The sequence below is a fragment of the Zootoca vivipara genome, chromosome 2 (genome assembly GCF_965207765.1).
Source record: "Zootoca vivipara chromosome 2, rZooViv2.hap1.1, whole genome shotgun sequence".
Classification (NCBI taxonomy): domain Eukaryota; kingdom Metazoa; phylum Chordata; class Lepidosauria; order Squamata; family Lacertidae; genus Zootoca; species Zootoca vivipara.
The window spans coordinates 10477864-10494406 of NC_142584.1; the positions used below are offsets into that span (position 1 = coordinate 10477864).

General features: G+C 43.3%; 3 protein-coding genes across 10 annotated transcripts in view; all 3 read right to left on the reverse strand.

The window, feature by feature from the left end:
* Positions 1 to 14935, reverse strand: part of HOXC5 (homeobox C5) — a 75184-nt gene extending 60249 nt beyond the window's left edge. The window contains exons 1-2 of the mRNA XM_088661304.1: positions 14239 to 14935; positions 12607 to 13508 (exon numbers count right to left, since the gene is read on the reverse strand). Of these exons, the coding sequence (XP_088517430.1) occupies positions 13294 to 13508; positions 14239 to 14767 (744 nt within the window). The 5' untranslated portion in view covers positions 14768 to 14935 and the 3' untranslated portion in view covers positions 12607 to 13293. The remainder of the gene's footprint in view (positions 1 to 12606; positions 13509 to 14238) is intronic.
* The window catches only part of HOXC8 (homeobox C8), a 159851-nt gene that overhangs the window by 113703 nt on the left and 29605 nt on the right, over positions 1 to 16543 (reverse strand). The window lies entirely within an intron of this gene.
* Positions 1 to 16543, reverse strand: part of HOXC4 (homeobox C4) — an 80161-nt gene that overhangs the window by 16525 nt on the left and 47093 nt on the right. The gene's annotated exons all lie outside the window — the stretch shown is intronic.

The following is a 16543-nucleotide window of genomic DNA, read 5'->3' on the forward strand; positions in this document are numbered from 1 at the left end:
CATCACATTAAAGAGCTGGGCTGAGCGAAACGAGTGAATACCAGCAGAAGCCTGGTATCAGGAATACTTTCCCAAAGACGAAAATGCCCCATCCCCCACGTCTCTACTGAATTGCTAAACGTATCACACTATTCTCAAGGAGAATATATATATATATATTCCTAAACACTCTCCTACAAATTAATTAATATTCTCAATGGGTTTCTTGTTCTTTGCTGTTAGCCGTTTTAAAGTGTTCTAATTTATAAGGCTCCCACGGGAGATATACAAGTAGAACTCCATTCACAATACCCTCAAATGGAAACCAAAGACTTGACGGGATAGAAGAGGAAATGGAAATACACGGTGTGTTTGTGTGTTGTGAAGAATTGTCCAAACGAAAGAACTACATGAAAGTTGCCTTTCTTGATTAGGATATGAAGGCAATAGAATTCATCTAAGTACTTCTTTCACGAGGTGGGGGGGGGAAATAACCCTTTTGGGGTCCTTTAGGCAATCGCGATTGATCTAAAACTTTGCTCCCAGCAAATATTTGCACGGGGTGTGCCGTCGGTGTGTTTGCAGCGCCTTAAAAGCAAATATACTTTGGCTGGAGTCCTAGGCACACAATAACCCAGGAGTAAGACCCTCTGAACTCAACGGGGTTGACTTTTTGAGAAGACACGCATTGGATGGCATTGTCTGACGGCCAGCTGCTGCATGTGTTCATATACAGTAAATGTGGGTACTATTGGTATGTGCTGGACATTCCCTACCCTTTCAACCTCGAGAATTGTTATTATTCCCATGTTTACAAACTTGAACGCATGTATGGTGGGCGTCAAGGGAATGGAAGAAGGATGTCCCAGATGCTAAAACATGAGGTTTCAACCCTCTAGGATCCTCCTCTCCAAAAGCTCGCCAAATAAACCCTGCACCTGGTCAATTTCTTTATCTTCTTACTCTTCCCGTCCACCCACCCACCCCCAAGGGCTTTTAATATAACCTGCGCTCTGAAAGGACTTTCTGATGTTTTTGGCCAAGCGCTGAGCGCCCCTCTCACTTCCTTATTGGAATACTCAAGGATAAACCTCTAGCAAGAACTCTCAGGTCTTACAAAGTGGACACAGTCCGATGATCCCTCGCTGGCCAGCTCTGCTCAGCTATTCAAACATTGATGGGTTTTGTTTTTTTTAAAAAAAAATCTTTTGCAATTAAACTTGCAAGGGAACGCCAGCCCCCTGCTTGCCGTCTGCTCTGTGACAGACTGTTAGTCGGGTTGAGGCAGTGAGATAGGGAGGGATAGGTATCTAAACAAATCAACAGCACTCTTCCATTCCGTCACCTTTCTTTCTTTTTTAATCAAATAAGAAGAAGTCCTGGCTGAGACTCATAGCAGACAGGTAGAGAAATAGTTCCTCTCCCCGTTAAAAAGCAGCGTCTAGTTCACTACAATGTAGGAAACTGCTGTTGTTTCGACAACAGCACCTGCCTCCTCCCAGAAAACTCCAACTTTAATTTAAATTTTTTATATATATACATCACAAACTCGTGTGATTTTTTAAAATAAAAAACCGAGCTCGTTTACTATGACGTTCAATTTTTATTCCCAGTTATTCGGAAATAATTTTAAAGAAAGTACCCATGAGTTACAAAGATTTCCAAGTGAGAGCTCCCAGGATTAATAATAAAGCATGTGTGATCTATCCTCTCTACCTGTGGCAGAACATAGACTATAGTCATATTTCTATTCTTTAAAAAAAATCCACACGGATACACAATTTCTAAGTAAAATAAAATAAAAATAAAATAAAATATCAAGCTCCGACTAATGAAGTTTGACAGAATTACTCGAGATGATGGTGTTGGGGGTGGGGTGGGGAATAGGAATGTGGCAGACGTGTGAATGTCACATCGCCTCTGTCAGTCACAACATGTTTTCTTCTGTTTGGCTTTCACACATATATATCATCGCCTATATGTTATTTCCTCTTGTTGAGTGGAGGGCAAGGACCACGTGATCCCACTCCGGGCATGCTCCTTGTCATTCTGGAAATAGTTTTGATTTCACAGAAGAAGGACACAAATCTTGCCGGTACCTTTCCATCTTTCGGCAGTGGAAAGGTCAGTTTGAAAGTATCAGCCACCCCCAAATATCCATTATGGGGAAAGAAAACAAAAACCAAGAAATAGCCGAGAGAATTGATGGGGGTGGGGGTCTCAAAGCTTCCTGTAATCATAACTCCTCAGAGTAATTTCCCATTCTGCAGATGAAAGACTGCTTTGTGAATGCTTCTCTGAGATGGGGCGCTGAACTTCTCTCTCCCTTCCACCTCCCGGTGGGGGCAGACCCATGAAGATCCATGTGTATATTGCATCAGAGATCAATAATTTAAATACTGTATATATACTGTAGATGAATTGAAATCCAAACAGAACGTCTGTGGTTATAGGTAAATATGAATATTTATAGGTAAATATGAATATTTATCTGTTTAGTGGCAATGCCCTCATTCCCGCAGGACCAAGAAAGAAGGTATTGAGCCAATCACCGACTCTCAGCCTAACCTTCCTCACAGGGATGTTGTGAGGGTAAAAGTGTAGGGGAGGAACATCGACGCCCCCTTGAGCTTCCTGGAGGAAAAACATGATATAAATATGATAGAGAAATCCCATAGGCAGGTGGGTGGGTGGGTGGTGGATCTCTATCTATCTGTCTGAAATCAATAATGCACAGGGCGAGTCCTTTAAAAGAGGCCCTGTGGGTACAGAGTACAAAGAGTTCCGCGGGGCCCCTTTTAAAGGACTCACCCTGTATAATAGGTTACTACAATATCCAAAGATAAGGAACCTGTGGCGCTCCAGACATTGTAAGACTACAACTCCCATCATTTCCAACCACGCACTATGCTGACTGAGGATGATGGGAATTGTGGTATGGAAAGCCACAGGTTCCCCATCCGTTTTTTTAATGGATCAGACCAACGCTCATCGAGCCCCACCATACCCTTTCCCGAACAATTGAGGGGCAGCACAAGCATAAAATGAGGCGCTATGATTGTCTCCTAAAGTTTGTCCTCCAGTACCTGGTATCGAGGGAGGTACACTTATAAGCCTCTGCGGAGGTACCATTTAGGAACATAGCTGCCAAGTTATCCCTTATTTTAAGGGATTTCCCCTTATGCTGGATAGGCTTCCTCGCGAGAAAAGGGAAAACTTGGCAGCTATGTTTATGAATCGTGGCTAAGTGCAATCCACAGCGTGAACTGAATTCTTATACGGAGCTGTCGAAGAGAGTAGCCACCACTACTTCTTCTGGCAGTAGTGAATGCCAGACGCCCTGTGTGAAGACCTATGGGCACGAATTAGAATCCAAGCTGATGGTATCTGTTTACTTAGTGGGACCAGCATTTCTCTTCGTGGGTTTGGCAAATGAAGGCACGTTTCAAAGCCGTGGGAAAGTAAACTGTGATAAAGCCACTGGTTTCCAACCTAAACCTTAGGCTGACCTCTCGTAGCTCTTGATTTCCGCTCCTCCTCCTGCCCGTCTAAGAAAGAAACTCGCTTTGCAGCACAAGCTTCCTATCAATTGCCAAAAACAAATATCTCCCCCTGTATGCATCCATGCATTCCACATAATCCTTAACTACAACGTATGGGGGAAACCTGTTTCAGGTCCAAGTGTGGGATGCCACAAAACAGCATCTCTTCCCCCCCCCCGCCCCCAGATAAAGCTGGACACGAGTCAGCAGGACACCAGCCACCATCTTTTTTCCGTCTAGCGATAAAGGAGGGATTCGTGACACTCCCAGAAGAACCATATCGAATAGCTGAATTGCCCAGTTCAACAAACGTTAAAGGAGCTCATCTGTCGCCTACGTAAGCGCCCTGGGGCAAGGTTGGATCTCCTTTGCGCAAAAGCACGATGACCTGAGTCAGATGTCCAACGCTTCAGCTGTGCATGGTTGGAGGGAATGCCAAGTCCTTTTATTTTGTTTTTAATGGGCTCACCTCATATGGGAACCGTTTAATTATACAGTGAACTACCATCTTATGCTCCACATTATTGTGTTAAAGAGTGCAAAGGTACCGAACTACTACTACTAGTAGTAGTAGTAGTGTGCCTCCTCCGCTCTCTCTCTCTCCTTCTCTCTGTCTTACAACCTCCCCACCCCCACCCCAACACCACCAGGCAGAATTTCCCTGCGTAGGTTCATGTCACAGAAGACCAACACCCAATGGACTCCTTGCAAAGGAATTATAGTTTGAGATATAGCATTCTACTGTTCCATGTAAATTCCTTCATTAAAGATGTGTGTGGTCTTTCTCAAGGAAGCTGCTTCTGGAGTGGGCTTTGTCCCTAAGAGGCTTGCAACCTCCGTTTGCTACCGGCAAATAAGATGCAGTATTCCACCCAGGTGAAGGAAAGGTAAAGGGACCCCTGTCAATCACCCCACTCTCCCTTCAAAAAAAGAGCTGGGTGGTCAGGATGTTGAGTGTGCTCCCTGTGGTTAATGTGGTCCAAACTGGTAAGGGCCAGAGGATTTTGGTAGGTTTCTAAAGAGGAACAACCTGTTTTTTCTTTCACAAGAAGGAGTCACTGCTGTTATAATGGGCCTTCCAGAACGTTTAGCTTGGCTGTATGCAATAGGGATGGTCTTGGTTCCACTAGCTAAATACTGAGTAGGAGCAGAGTGTGTGTTTATTTTAGGCCTGTGTGCATCCGCCCACTGATGTATTGGCATCCTTAAGTCTTAATAAGACAGTGAAAGTTCTAGCATGGTCTAAGTAAATTATATGATTGCACAATATACAAGAAACAGTATGCAAGAAAAATTGAACCCAAGTGTCCTCCCGCCCAGAAGCTCCTGTCTGGATTTTAATATCATTTTCAATGAAGGGGACAATAGTTCAGTGGTAGGGCATATTTCTGCATGCTGAATAGCCCAGCTTCAGTTGCTGGTTATATCAGTTTAAAATATTTGGTATCAGCTCATGGAGAAGACCTCTGGTGGAAGACTGCTGCCAGTTGGATTAGATGGGCCAATAATTTGACCTGCTATAAGGCAGCTTCAATGTTCAGACCTGCCTTGCGCTAACACAAGATCACAGAAAAGCCACATTAAAATACAATAAACTTTAGACCTGTATAGTGGAAGGTACGTGGACACAAAGAGAAATGTGCTGAACACCCATAAACGGTAACCTTATGGAAGCATCTTCCAACAAGAAAGAGTATTGTAGGCACCTTGAGGACTTGGAGTGTCTGGCTGGATAGACTCCATCCTTTGACCCCATGTTACCAGTACTGTAAACCCAGTCCCAATAACCGGGGTTCCTAATTCTTGATAGTGTTGCTGTGTGGTTTTTCCATTCCTGCTCTAATGAATGCAAATCAAATCCAGTGGAACCAAGACTATAATTTAGGGGGGGGTGTCAGAAAGTTATCAGATACAACCCAGATTAAAGGCAAAAGTCACGTTATGTGTGTGAGGGGGGGAGGGGGAAGGAGGGGAGGGGGGAGGAACAGAGAAAGAATTTGTGTCTGGCCCATGTTTGAAGAGTTTGTCTTCAAACATTATTGTCAGTTTACTATCAGTTTAGGCCACAACGCTTTATAATTTAAATGACTGGCTTTACACATCTTTACACCCCAATAAACATGTTTACTCAGAAGTCCCTCTCCTTCATTTCAACTGGCCTCACTTTCAAATACATATCCTAGAGCTCGCAAATTCCCACCCACCCCCGTTAAACTCAATGAGGGAAACTCCTAAAATATTGATTAGCCACCTTGTTTTTTTGGGTGGCCCAATAATAATCAGGATATTGGGGGGGGAGAATATTAAAAGCCTTTGAAGACTAAAGAAGTGTTTAAGACTGCTGTGGAAGAATATGAAGTTTTGGGAACTCAATTAAGTGTTTGTTTGTTTGTTTGTTTGTTTGTTTGTTTTTATACCTGCGTGTTTGTGAGAGTGTGTGTGCACTGCTGCTTACTTCCTCTTTTCTGATCTCTCTCAGTCAGCCTATCCAGATTGTAAGGACATGGCCTACTCAGCTCTGAGAAAAGGGGAGGATCTTCCATGTTTCGTGATGAAGATCTATCGTTTAGAACAGGACTGGGCAGATGGTAAATCAGGATCTATGCATGGATCTCTCTCGGGATGGTTTGCAGTAGACCGGCAAGGTTTTTTATTATTATTATTACACCAAATGATTTAACAATAGCAACAATTTTGTTAAAAAGGCTCCCCCTCCCTTAAATTAGGTGTCTGAAACGGAAGGCTTGGGAGGGAGGAACCAAGACAAGAATTAAGTCGTGTGCGAAGGACTGTAAGATCAGTTATGGACCTTCTGGATGCTTAGTCTTAGATTGAGTGTGTGCTCAGAGGCATCCTGGAGGCACACTAGCACCCCCCCCCCGCCCGCATGCCAACATTTTGCATTTTGTCGATCTCGATGTTCTAATAAAAAACAAAGTGTGCCCTCCCCTCGGTTAGAAGAACCATGAGGAAAGGAAACGCAGCCACCATAGAACTTTTTCATCTAAGAAAAGTGTCACCAGAAAGCCAGCGTCAGAACAGGACTGTCAATCATACCTTTGGAAAGCAGAATCTTCTCCCTCAGATCATCCCCCTTCACACCGCCCAGACTTTATTGAGGGATGTGTAGGCCTATACAAAAGACAGCTGTTCTCTTTTCGGGACAGCTTCAGCAACCTCCTATTGGGGGACCTTCCTGAGTGAAATTTGATTTCCCCACTTTCCTAGAGAAAGATGGAAGATAGAAAGGGAAGGCGAGGGAGAGATTCTAGAAATGGCAAGTTTTCTAACTGGAGAAAAGGGGACATCGTTCCGTTGTTTGTACAGGGGAATGAAGAAAAGGGTGTGCTTTCCTTTTTCATTCCCATGTGTTCAGAAGAGACTTTCTTCATTGCCCTGAAGATGTTGTTGGAAGGCGAAGGATGTGATGTCCTTCAATAGTTCTACTGAGAACCTCGGAGTGGTTGACATTTATGAGGTTCTGTCTATCCGCTACACTGCCTAAGTGGATTGTGCCGGCGTCCTTTTGGGTAGCTTGTGTTCAAGCTTTCTCTGAGGCTAACAAAATGCTGCTTTCCTTTCCCTTCCTATCATCCCATTGAACACCCTAGTCAGCTTCCCAGTTCAACTTTTGTTGATGACTGTCACCAACACCAACCCTTTGGAAACCAAGCGAGGCGACTGGCACAAAATACAGGATGCTTTCTGTCTGGTGTGGAGTTGCTTGGATAACTGGGCCACAATGTCACATACCAACCAGCCAAAGAAACTTTTTTGAAGCCACAATGTAACTCCTTTTTGCCTTTAACTTCGGTGCTGTTGTTACCGGTAGTTGGGGCTGAGGATGGGGAACTGTGTAAAGGATCAGTTGGATGATATCCCAACGATAGTTTCTCTGATCATTGGGCATGACAGCAATGTGTCCGTTGCACCTGAGTTTTAAACGCAGTTAGTTTGGAAGCAGATCACAAAGATCTGCTCCGGACCTACATCACCAAATTGGTAAGGGTAAGACAGGAGCAGTTCACTTGCATATTCTCTCTCTCTCTCTGGTCTAGGTAAATTGGGACTGATTGCCAGGCCAGTAGCTATAAAAATGAACCAGAAACTTCCCAGAAAGTCCATGCAGGACCACACCATCCGAGAAAGATTTGGCCTATCAGTATGGAATTATGGAGAAGCACCCAAATCTGTGTGGCACTCCGAGGAAACCTAACTGTTTTATTGCGATAATCTTTCCTAGGCACCAGCCTGCCATTATAAGTGAATTCCATCAATGCAACAACGGAACTGAGAAAGAACATCTTCGGGGTTAAACTGAGGACAATGCAAGGATATATCGAGTTATTATAACAGCACTTGCACAGCACTTTTTGAGCGTGCAAGGAGTTCAACGTCACTGCTATTCCAACGTCGCTGCTCTTATCCCCAGACTGCAGGTGGACTGGTAGATCTAGTGCCTTGCCTAAGGCCACCGATGTAGTTTCTGGCAGAGGCCAAATTTCAACCGGATCATCCAGTTCACCACCAGGGGGGAAAAAGATTCACTGGATAGAAAAAACTGTCCATTGAATCGTAGTGGCAGTTACGTTAATGAGACTCACACGCACACACGTATAAATAATATATACACGGAATTACGCAACGCTGATGGGACACCCATATACACACTCCTATCACGGTCTGCTCCAACGTTCTCTCCCTTCCCCTCCCTTCATTTATCCCTAGGACAAAGATCTGGCCAGACTTTCCGGCCTAGCTTCAACCTTCTTCCACTCCACCTGCCAACACCCGCGATGCGTACAGAGCAGCCAACGTCTCAGTCCGACTCCAGCGCGCATGCCCTCCCCCCCCCGCCGCCTCCACCACCACACAAACTTATTTTTTCTTCTGCCTTTGAAGCAAGTATTGTACTCAGGGTCATTCAAAAGTATCTCTCAACCCAGCTGCAAGAGGCAGTCCAAACGTCTTGACCGAAAGTTTCTGTTCAGAGGGGGGGGGACTCCCACCGCCCCATCAGATCTCCTCAGAGAGGTGTAGAAAGAGGGTGGGAGAAGAAGGGAATGAATCAACCTCTGACTAACTAAGTAGAAGAAGGTTTGGGTCCTTATCTAATTTTCCACAAGCCCCGAGGAAGTCAGGAAGGGGAACAAAGGTCTGATCTTGCTTCCTGATAACCGCCACTCTCGACGTGCACTCCAGAAAGCTTCCCCACCACACCACCACCTCCATCACCCTGGAGGAAAAAGCCTTACGCTCTACACTTTCACCCCTCCCCCAACTTCGTAGCCAAGGTGCAACTGAATTCCTCCCACCCCGCACCTCCACAAGAAAGCTGGATACCATGTTAGAAGCTGGGAGGGGGTGGCGTGGGGAGAGGAGCAGTGCAAAAAAAAAAGCGGGAAAAAGAAATTAACTTACTGATCTCGCCAGGGATCCATTTGGGGAGATGTGCCTTCCCTAACAGCAGCCCAAGACGTCGTAATCCGCACTAACTGCCTTGTCCCACTGTCCCAGCATTAAACAGCTCCAGCAGCTGCGATGGTGGACAGTTAAGATTATATATGATGTAAATATATTGTGGGTATGTCAGCTCCCCCAAACCATAAAACTTAGTTTAATGACATCACGTGCTCACCGAGAGCCATTCAGGGCTTTTGCTTTGGGCTATCCACATAAATAACCTTCAAAAGTTTTAAACTACTAAATTCACTTAGAAGCCATGGGTATTTCTGCTAATGTTCTCAGGGGCAGTCAAAGCCTTGGCTCAAAAAGTCCTGGATTATTATTAATATTATTATTATTTTTCATCCTCTCTTTTAAAGCACACGCGCGCGCAGACACACTGGAACTTTGGGTCTGTCATTTTTTCCCCTTCCCTTCCCTCGCCCTCCCTTTCTTGTTTGGAGGCCTTTTAAAAGTCCCCACTGTGTTGACACGGATGACAGTGAAAGGTAAGCGATGTTTCATTTCCTTCTTGGCTTTGCAAGACTTCTTTAGGAACGGACTGAAAAGCAGGGGAAAGAGGAAAAGGAGGGGGGCTGTTAGATATTGAATAGCAAAAGTCAATGACAAGCCCAACAACCAAATATTAATCAGTCCTGAAAAATTACTTTTTAAAAAGACAGGGAAGAGTCCCAAATAGACCCACGTTGTTCGCTGGATAAACGCACAATTATTCACAAGGATATATATATATATATATATATATATATATATATATATATATATATATATATATATGGCTGTATATATAACCGACTGGTTTGCGTTATGATAATGGAAAAGTTTTGGTCCTACTACGTATGTGCGTAAAGGCTTCTCTCCCCCAGCCTTAAGATAAAACAATAGAACATCTGATTTTGTTAATTCTAACCTGTCAAACCCAATTATTCCCTGGCAAACTTCCAATAAAGGGAAAGGGAACACCACGGTTTAGGGGTGGGGTGAGCAGAGAAGACCAAATAGAACGAAACAGATGTAAAAACAACCACCTTTGGTTTCAGTACACAGCTATCAAGATCTGCCAAGTCTGTTTCGGTGCCTCAGTAAACACTCTATAGATTTACACAGGGTAGCTTATTATTTTCAAACATCAACATGAAATATATACATTTAAATACTCAGAGAATGTTCCAATATTTGTTGTTGTTGTTGTTGCTGTTGTTGTTTTTGCTGCTGCTGCTGATACTCCTTGGAAGGCACACATTATTTGCAAAGGTAACACAAGACAATAAGGAAGGCTCTTCTTGAATCAAACAAAAATGGAATAGAGTAAACCCCAGTGCTTTGATCTCCGTAACGTGATTTGACTGATATTTGCGTAAAATCAAATCATATGACAAGTTAATCCTGGAAAGGGGAGGGAAAGGAAACTTTCAAGTGGACTGTAAAATTGCCATAACATAAATTGTCATCGCCTTCGTGACAGTATTATTTGATCTTCTCAAAGAGGACACTAAATAATAACTACAATAATAAAATATCAATAAACTTCAGAAATAGAGCACTATTTAAGTCAGAGGGACTCCATGGAAAGCTGGGAATCTTAGGAGGCAAAGCCAGTTTTATCCTTAAGAGCTTCCACTGTCATTAAAATAAACTTTTGTTTTCAGGTTCAGGAAATGGCTCCATTGTTTGAAATGTGTAAAGGAAATACTATAAAGGTTTATTGAGCCATTGAGGGTCTCTCCCAAGCGTTTGTACTGTAAATAGCTCCGAAAACACCTCAGGCATGACCTCCGGTGTGTGTGTCTGTGTGAGAGATAGTTGGTGTGTGTCTGGTGAAACACACACATACGTGAAATATATATGCACAGTTTTATCCCTCCCAAATCTCCACAGGCCAGTACATGCATAGCCCCAAACTCCTACATTACTGAATCCAATAGCACTACTATATGAAGAAGAGGACGACGAAGAAGAAGTCATAGATAGGCATAGAAGTCATCTTTAAACGCATAGAAAAAGGTTTCAAAAGGAGTAGAGGACTATTAGCTTTCTTATATTACACCTAAACCGGAGAAACTTTCGCAAATACCGTGCTTTATAAACCACACGTTGAAGTTTTGCGCAGACCAGGGTTAAATCCTACCATTCTCTGCTCAAGTCAATCGTACTTGTTCTAGTGATCACACATACACACAGCGTCTCAGAAAGACCTACTGCCTTCACAAATCGCCCAGTTCTTGCACAACTTTCACTTAATGTCGATGGAAAGTTGTCTGAAGGGAGGGGCCGAGAGCCTAGCCCGGTAATTCTGTTCTACGGGGCAATCTTACTTAGAAAGGTAGTCTTGCCTGAATCTGGACTATTAAATTATTTTAAGCTGAAGGAAGGAATTATCAGGGAAAGAAAGAAAGCGATCGTACGAAGACCTTTGGAGGACTTTTAAAGAACCCAGAACTATGTTGTTCAAACACTAGGACAGGTCAAGAATTGTTCAACAGTTCAGAAAAGAGGCATTCACTCAAGAAAGCTTGTGACGAGACCTGCAACTGAGTACACATCACCCAAAGTTCTTTTATTGGGGACGCAGCAGGGGCGACATAAGATACATAAAAGCCCAACCCATAGCCCATCCGAAGTTAAACACTAGGGTTTGACCGATTTCCACTGCAACCCTTGCTTGACATGGTTCCCCCGCCTCAATGGGGCTTACTTCCAACTTGCGTTTGAAGTAAATCTCATTGAATGGGATTCTGAGCTTCAGTCTAGTGGCTTGTTCCACCCAAAGTTTAGCGCTTGTGAAGTCCCATCGATTTCATTGCAAGAGGTTTGTGCTAAACTCTCCCACTGAAATCAATATGACTTCACAAGTACTGAACTTTGGGTGGCTAGTGCCTCAGACTAACCGGGATTTGTTCTTGTGTTACATATTTATAGATTTGAAAACAATTGACAGCAAAATAACAGTGGAAGTGCGGGTTTGGAGAAAGCGCTCAAGAAAAGGCACCTCATATGCGTTTTTCTCCCGCACTCCAAAATTGGCCTTAGGTGTTTGATTTATTTATTATTTTAGCATTTATTCAATATGACAAAATATACTGTATATGTTCCATGGCCTTTCACATATCATAATACAACCAATAAATATATGGAATACAACATCGGGGAGAAGGAAGGGGGAGGTGAATAAAATGGGCTACATGTAAACAAAAAGTATACATTTGTATAAGAGTTCAGCGTTGTTCTTATCGTTATTATTATTTTGCAAAGCTACATTAATTACGCAACCAATAAATACACAGGAATATTTAAGTCGGGAGAATTCACACACACACCCTTACCAGCCCCCACCCCAACAGTGCTTTAATGTTTTTGCACAAATATCTCCTAGGAGAGATGGTCAAGCAGATTCGTTCATAGTCCATTCACTTTTCATTCATATGCAAATAATACAAAAATAAGTCAATGGCGAGGAGGAGGGTTGAATAATAAAATGAAACAACCCCACCCCAGAAGAACACACCTCACAGCGAGCTTTTTTTAAAAAAAAAAAACACAATAACAAACCACCCCACCCCACCCCCCACCACGTTTCAGGTTAAGTGCATCTAGGAAACTACATTGTGTGGAAACTCACCATCCACACCAGAAGTAAACATTCTCACACACCTAGATCGTGCAGCCCGATCCTATTCACGTTTACTCGGAAGGAAGTCCCCACGGACTTCAGTGGGACTGGCTGAGAAATAAGTGCTCACAACAAGTTTGCCGCCCGTCCACCGCGTTGGACACAGAGGTAAACTCCCACGCCTTTCACAACGGGATTTACTTCCAAGTCTTGACGTTTAAGGATCGGGGCCTCGGGACTTTCCAAAAGTCCTGAGGATTCCCTCTTTTATGCATAACTTTTGATTTCCTAAGCGTATTATTCTGATCTTCAGCGTAATCTTTTATAGACATAGATATAGGTTATTGGCTTGGGTTTTCATTTGACCGACATATTTCCTCCCAATTTAAGGGGACACAGGTTAGAGTGGTGTGGTGGAAAACAAAACAAAACCCACCAACCCTCCAGCGAGCTGTACACTGAATTCTAGCTGAAAAGCTAAAGGGTCTGTTTGCATACTAATAAGAGAACGCCTTTGTCTGATAGATTTGTTAGAGTATGTAGTTCAGTCCAGTCTGCGACCCTTCCCCCCCACCCGCCCTTTTCCTCTCCCCACCTCCCAAAGAAAACTTTTCTCAAGGTAGGCTACAACAACAACAGCAACTCTTGTCAATGTGAACTGACTTTCCCCGCCCAACCCCTAACCCGGATTTCTACCTAGAGAGACTCTTTGCTTTTCAACTTGGAATCTTTCTTCCATTTCATCCTCCGGTTTTGAAACCATATTTTTATTTGCCTCTCATTCAAACATAGGTTGTTGGCGATCTCTATGCGCCTCCGGCGGGTGAGATATCTGTTAAAATGAAATTCTTTCTCTAGTTCCAGAGTTTGGTAGCGAGTGTAGCTGGTTCTGGAACGTTTGCCATCTGCTTCTGGAAGACAAAAGACATCGGATAAAAGAACCCCGCTAAAATAATAACTAATATTAATATTAATAATAATAATAATAATAATAATAATAGAAGAAGAAGAATAAAAAAGAAAAAGAAGGGAATGGGAAGGCAAAAGGTACGGGGGGGCGAGAGAGTTTTTTTTTGTTCTACCCAGAATACATTTTTAATATATTTAATGCTAAATAGAGGAGGGGCATTTTCCAACACTTTCTCATTAAAGTTTTGGGTTCAAGCTAAGGTTAGTCACTAATGAAGTGTTCCCCCTTTAAACCACGTATCTACAAGAAGGAGGGAAATAGATCAAGTCGCCCATTTCCCTAGGTTAGGAAGGAGGCAAAACTTCTGACTTTATGGAATGATGTGGTAAGGTCTGACAAAACTCCAAAGCCCCTCTCTCCTTCCTCTTAAAGAACGCGAGCCTTTCCAAGTTATTTCTCCCCCTTAAAAAAAATTCTTTCCTTCTTTCCCCCCAACCAAAAAAAAATGGAATATTGCCTTTATACCCGTTTTGTTTCTATGATCCAATTATGCCGTCATAAATTTGGGCGTATATAGCCTCTAAGCCTTTTAGTGGACAGTTTTACGAGCAATTGATGCCTTAGTCGTAAAATTTACGACCCCAGGTTTTTTCCCCCCTTATTATTTGCCCCGTATGGCCTATAAAACCAAGGCAAATCCTGTGAAACAAAATCGAGAAGCGAAAGTTTACCGTGGCTCATGTGTAGTTTGGTCATCCACGGATATATTTGTGGTGGCTGTTGCTGCTGCTGCTGCTGCTGTTGCTGCTGCTGCTGTTGTTGGTGCATTGACTGCCCGCTTTGCTGGGCTGTTAGCACCGGTTCACTCTTGATTTCCCCACTGCTCTTAGATCTATCTTCCAACGGCGTACTGTTGTTGTTGTTGCTGCTGGTGGCTGTGGTGGTGCCACAAGCTTTCTGACTGTAAATTCCTGGGTTTAGAGAGGTCTGGTCGTCTCTGCCTAAAGTGTGCCCTGAAGATCCCATGACTGTACAGGAAGGACGGTCGGGGTTAGATCTGGGGGTTGAAGACATGTCCACACCGTTCAGAGAGTTGGAAGCCCCAGATGAAGGGAATGTAATGCTCAGATCCAGCCCACTGTAGCAATACCTGGAAGGCTGAACTTCAGACACAGATCCATAATTCCCATAACTTTGCATGGAATAGGCAGGAACATTTTGATTTTGCTTATAGAACGAATTGGCTACGTAGGAACTCATGTCAGGAATTATATTTTTTTTCCCTCCCCACTCTCTCTCTCTCTCTCTCTCTCCCTCTCACACCCCTTTGATTAGGCTTGATTTGTGGCCCTTTTGAAGTTCAGGGTTTTTTGTTCTCTAAAGTGCAGAATTTATAGGTGGAGATTCTTCTTTTCTTTATTCTATGTGCGCTGCCCAAATATGGGATGTTTAAATAGAGTCACGTGACTGTGTTGGCCAGTCATAAATTTGGCTTGATGACCCCAGGAGGTTATTGATGGAAGCCCGAGAAACGTATGTGATATGTTGGCATAACGAAACAAAAAAAAAAAAGGCCCCACACTCAAAACACCGAGACAATGAGACTATAGCGTCACCTGGTGCTGGGTCTGGGGTATGACGTCTCATAAAATACTACCCTTCCCTAACGCTCGAGGCTTATGGGTGTGAAACAACACGCACAAACAGCCCCTAAGCCTTCGTTGGGATGGAAGACAAGAGCTAATTTCCCGTCCACAGCGATTCATAGGAAATTTTCGGCCCTTGATGTGGGATGGTGTAAAATATGGCCTTGGGACGCGTCCTCGTGTACAAACAATTCCTTCTGTGTAGGCCGGATATTCCGTGTTGTATGCATATGTGTGTCCGCGCCCGCGCCCGCGCAGCAACCTCATATGAGCCTGTTCGCTTGATTCAGTGTAGACAGGCGCATATTCTCAAATAATGCAATCGAGATTGCATCTGCACTGAGTGCAACCAGGGAGACAAAGTCCTGGATTCGAATTCCCTTGGTTAGCGTTACTCGGTTCATCAGAGAATACATATGTAGGTGTACGTGGGATATGCTGCAGGAAGTAAAGTCAGTGTGCTCTGTACGGCTTCTCAGATCGTATACTTTATGCACACATGCATACATCTCCTGCATTGTTGACATGGATGCATATATAACTGGTCGCATGGAACTGTTTTTTATTACTAGGCGTGTGCAGCAAATTGAAATCTGCGTTGTGTTAATATTCTGTTCTTTGTATATCTCTCTGTATATGTGGAGTGCAGTATCTTTGGGAGTTGGTGTGTGTGTGTGTTCACTGGAGGTTATGAATCAACGCAGCCTCCTCATAAATCAGCCTTGTACCTTGGGCGAATGAATAAACATTCACCTTGTTTTTTGGTGTCTGTATGTCTGTATGTCTGTGGGCACGTGAGAAGCCTCTTTAAAAAGCTTGGAGAGGGGGATAGCAGGCAGGTGAAGGTATGTGCCAAGAGGCTCCCCTTCCTCACTGCAAATCCCTGCTTGCAAGCATGAGGCTGGATCTGCGGGTTTCTCTTGAGAAATATATTCCCTTCCGCCGGGGTGTTTAGCGAAACAGTTGGAAACACAGAAGATTTTCCTTCCCACTTATTAAATTTGTTTAAAGGATAGGATAAAATAAATAACATTGGAATACTTATGTGAGTTATAAATATATTATTTCATCTTTTTACCACCTCAGTTTTACGTGGTCTTCTTGGGGGGGGGCAGCTTTAAGATAAAGCATAAACTTTTTAATTTCAGTGGCCCTTTTAAAAGTCCTTACATTACCCTTCGCTTATGTTTTATACTTATTTTAATGTTTAGCTCAATTATGGCAGAGGGACATTTGGAAATACGGGAGCAAATCTCTTAAATATTGTTACCTGCATTCCCCTCCTCTATGTTGCATATATTTGCATTTGAAATTAATATGATCTCTCTACTTACTACATGTGCTAGGCTTTTGTGGCATATCTAAAGAGAGATGTTCTTAAAGCCTTCCA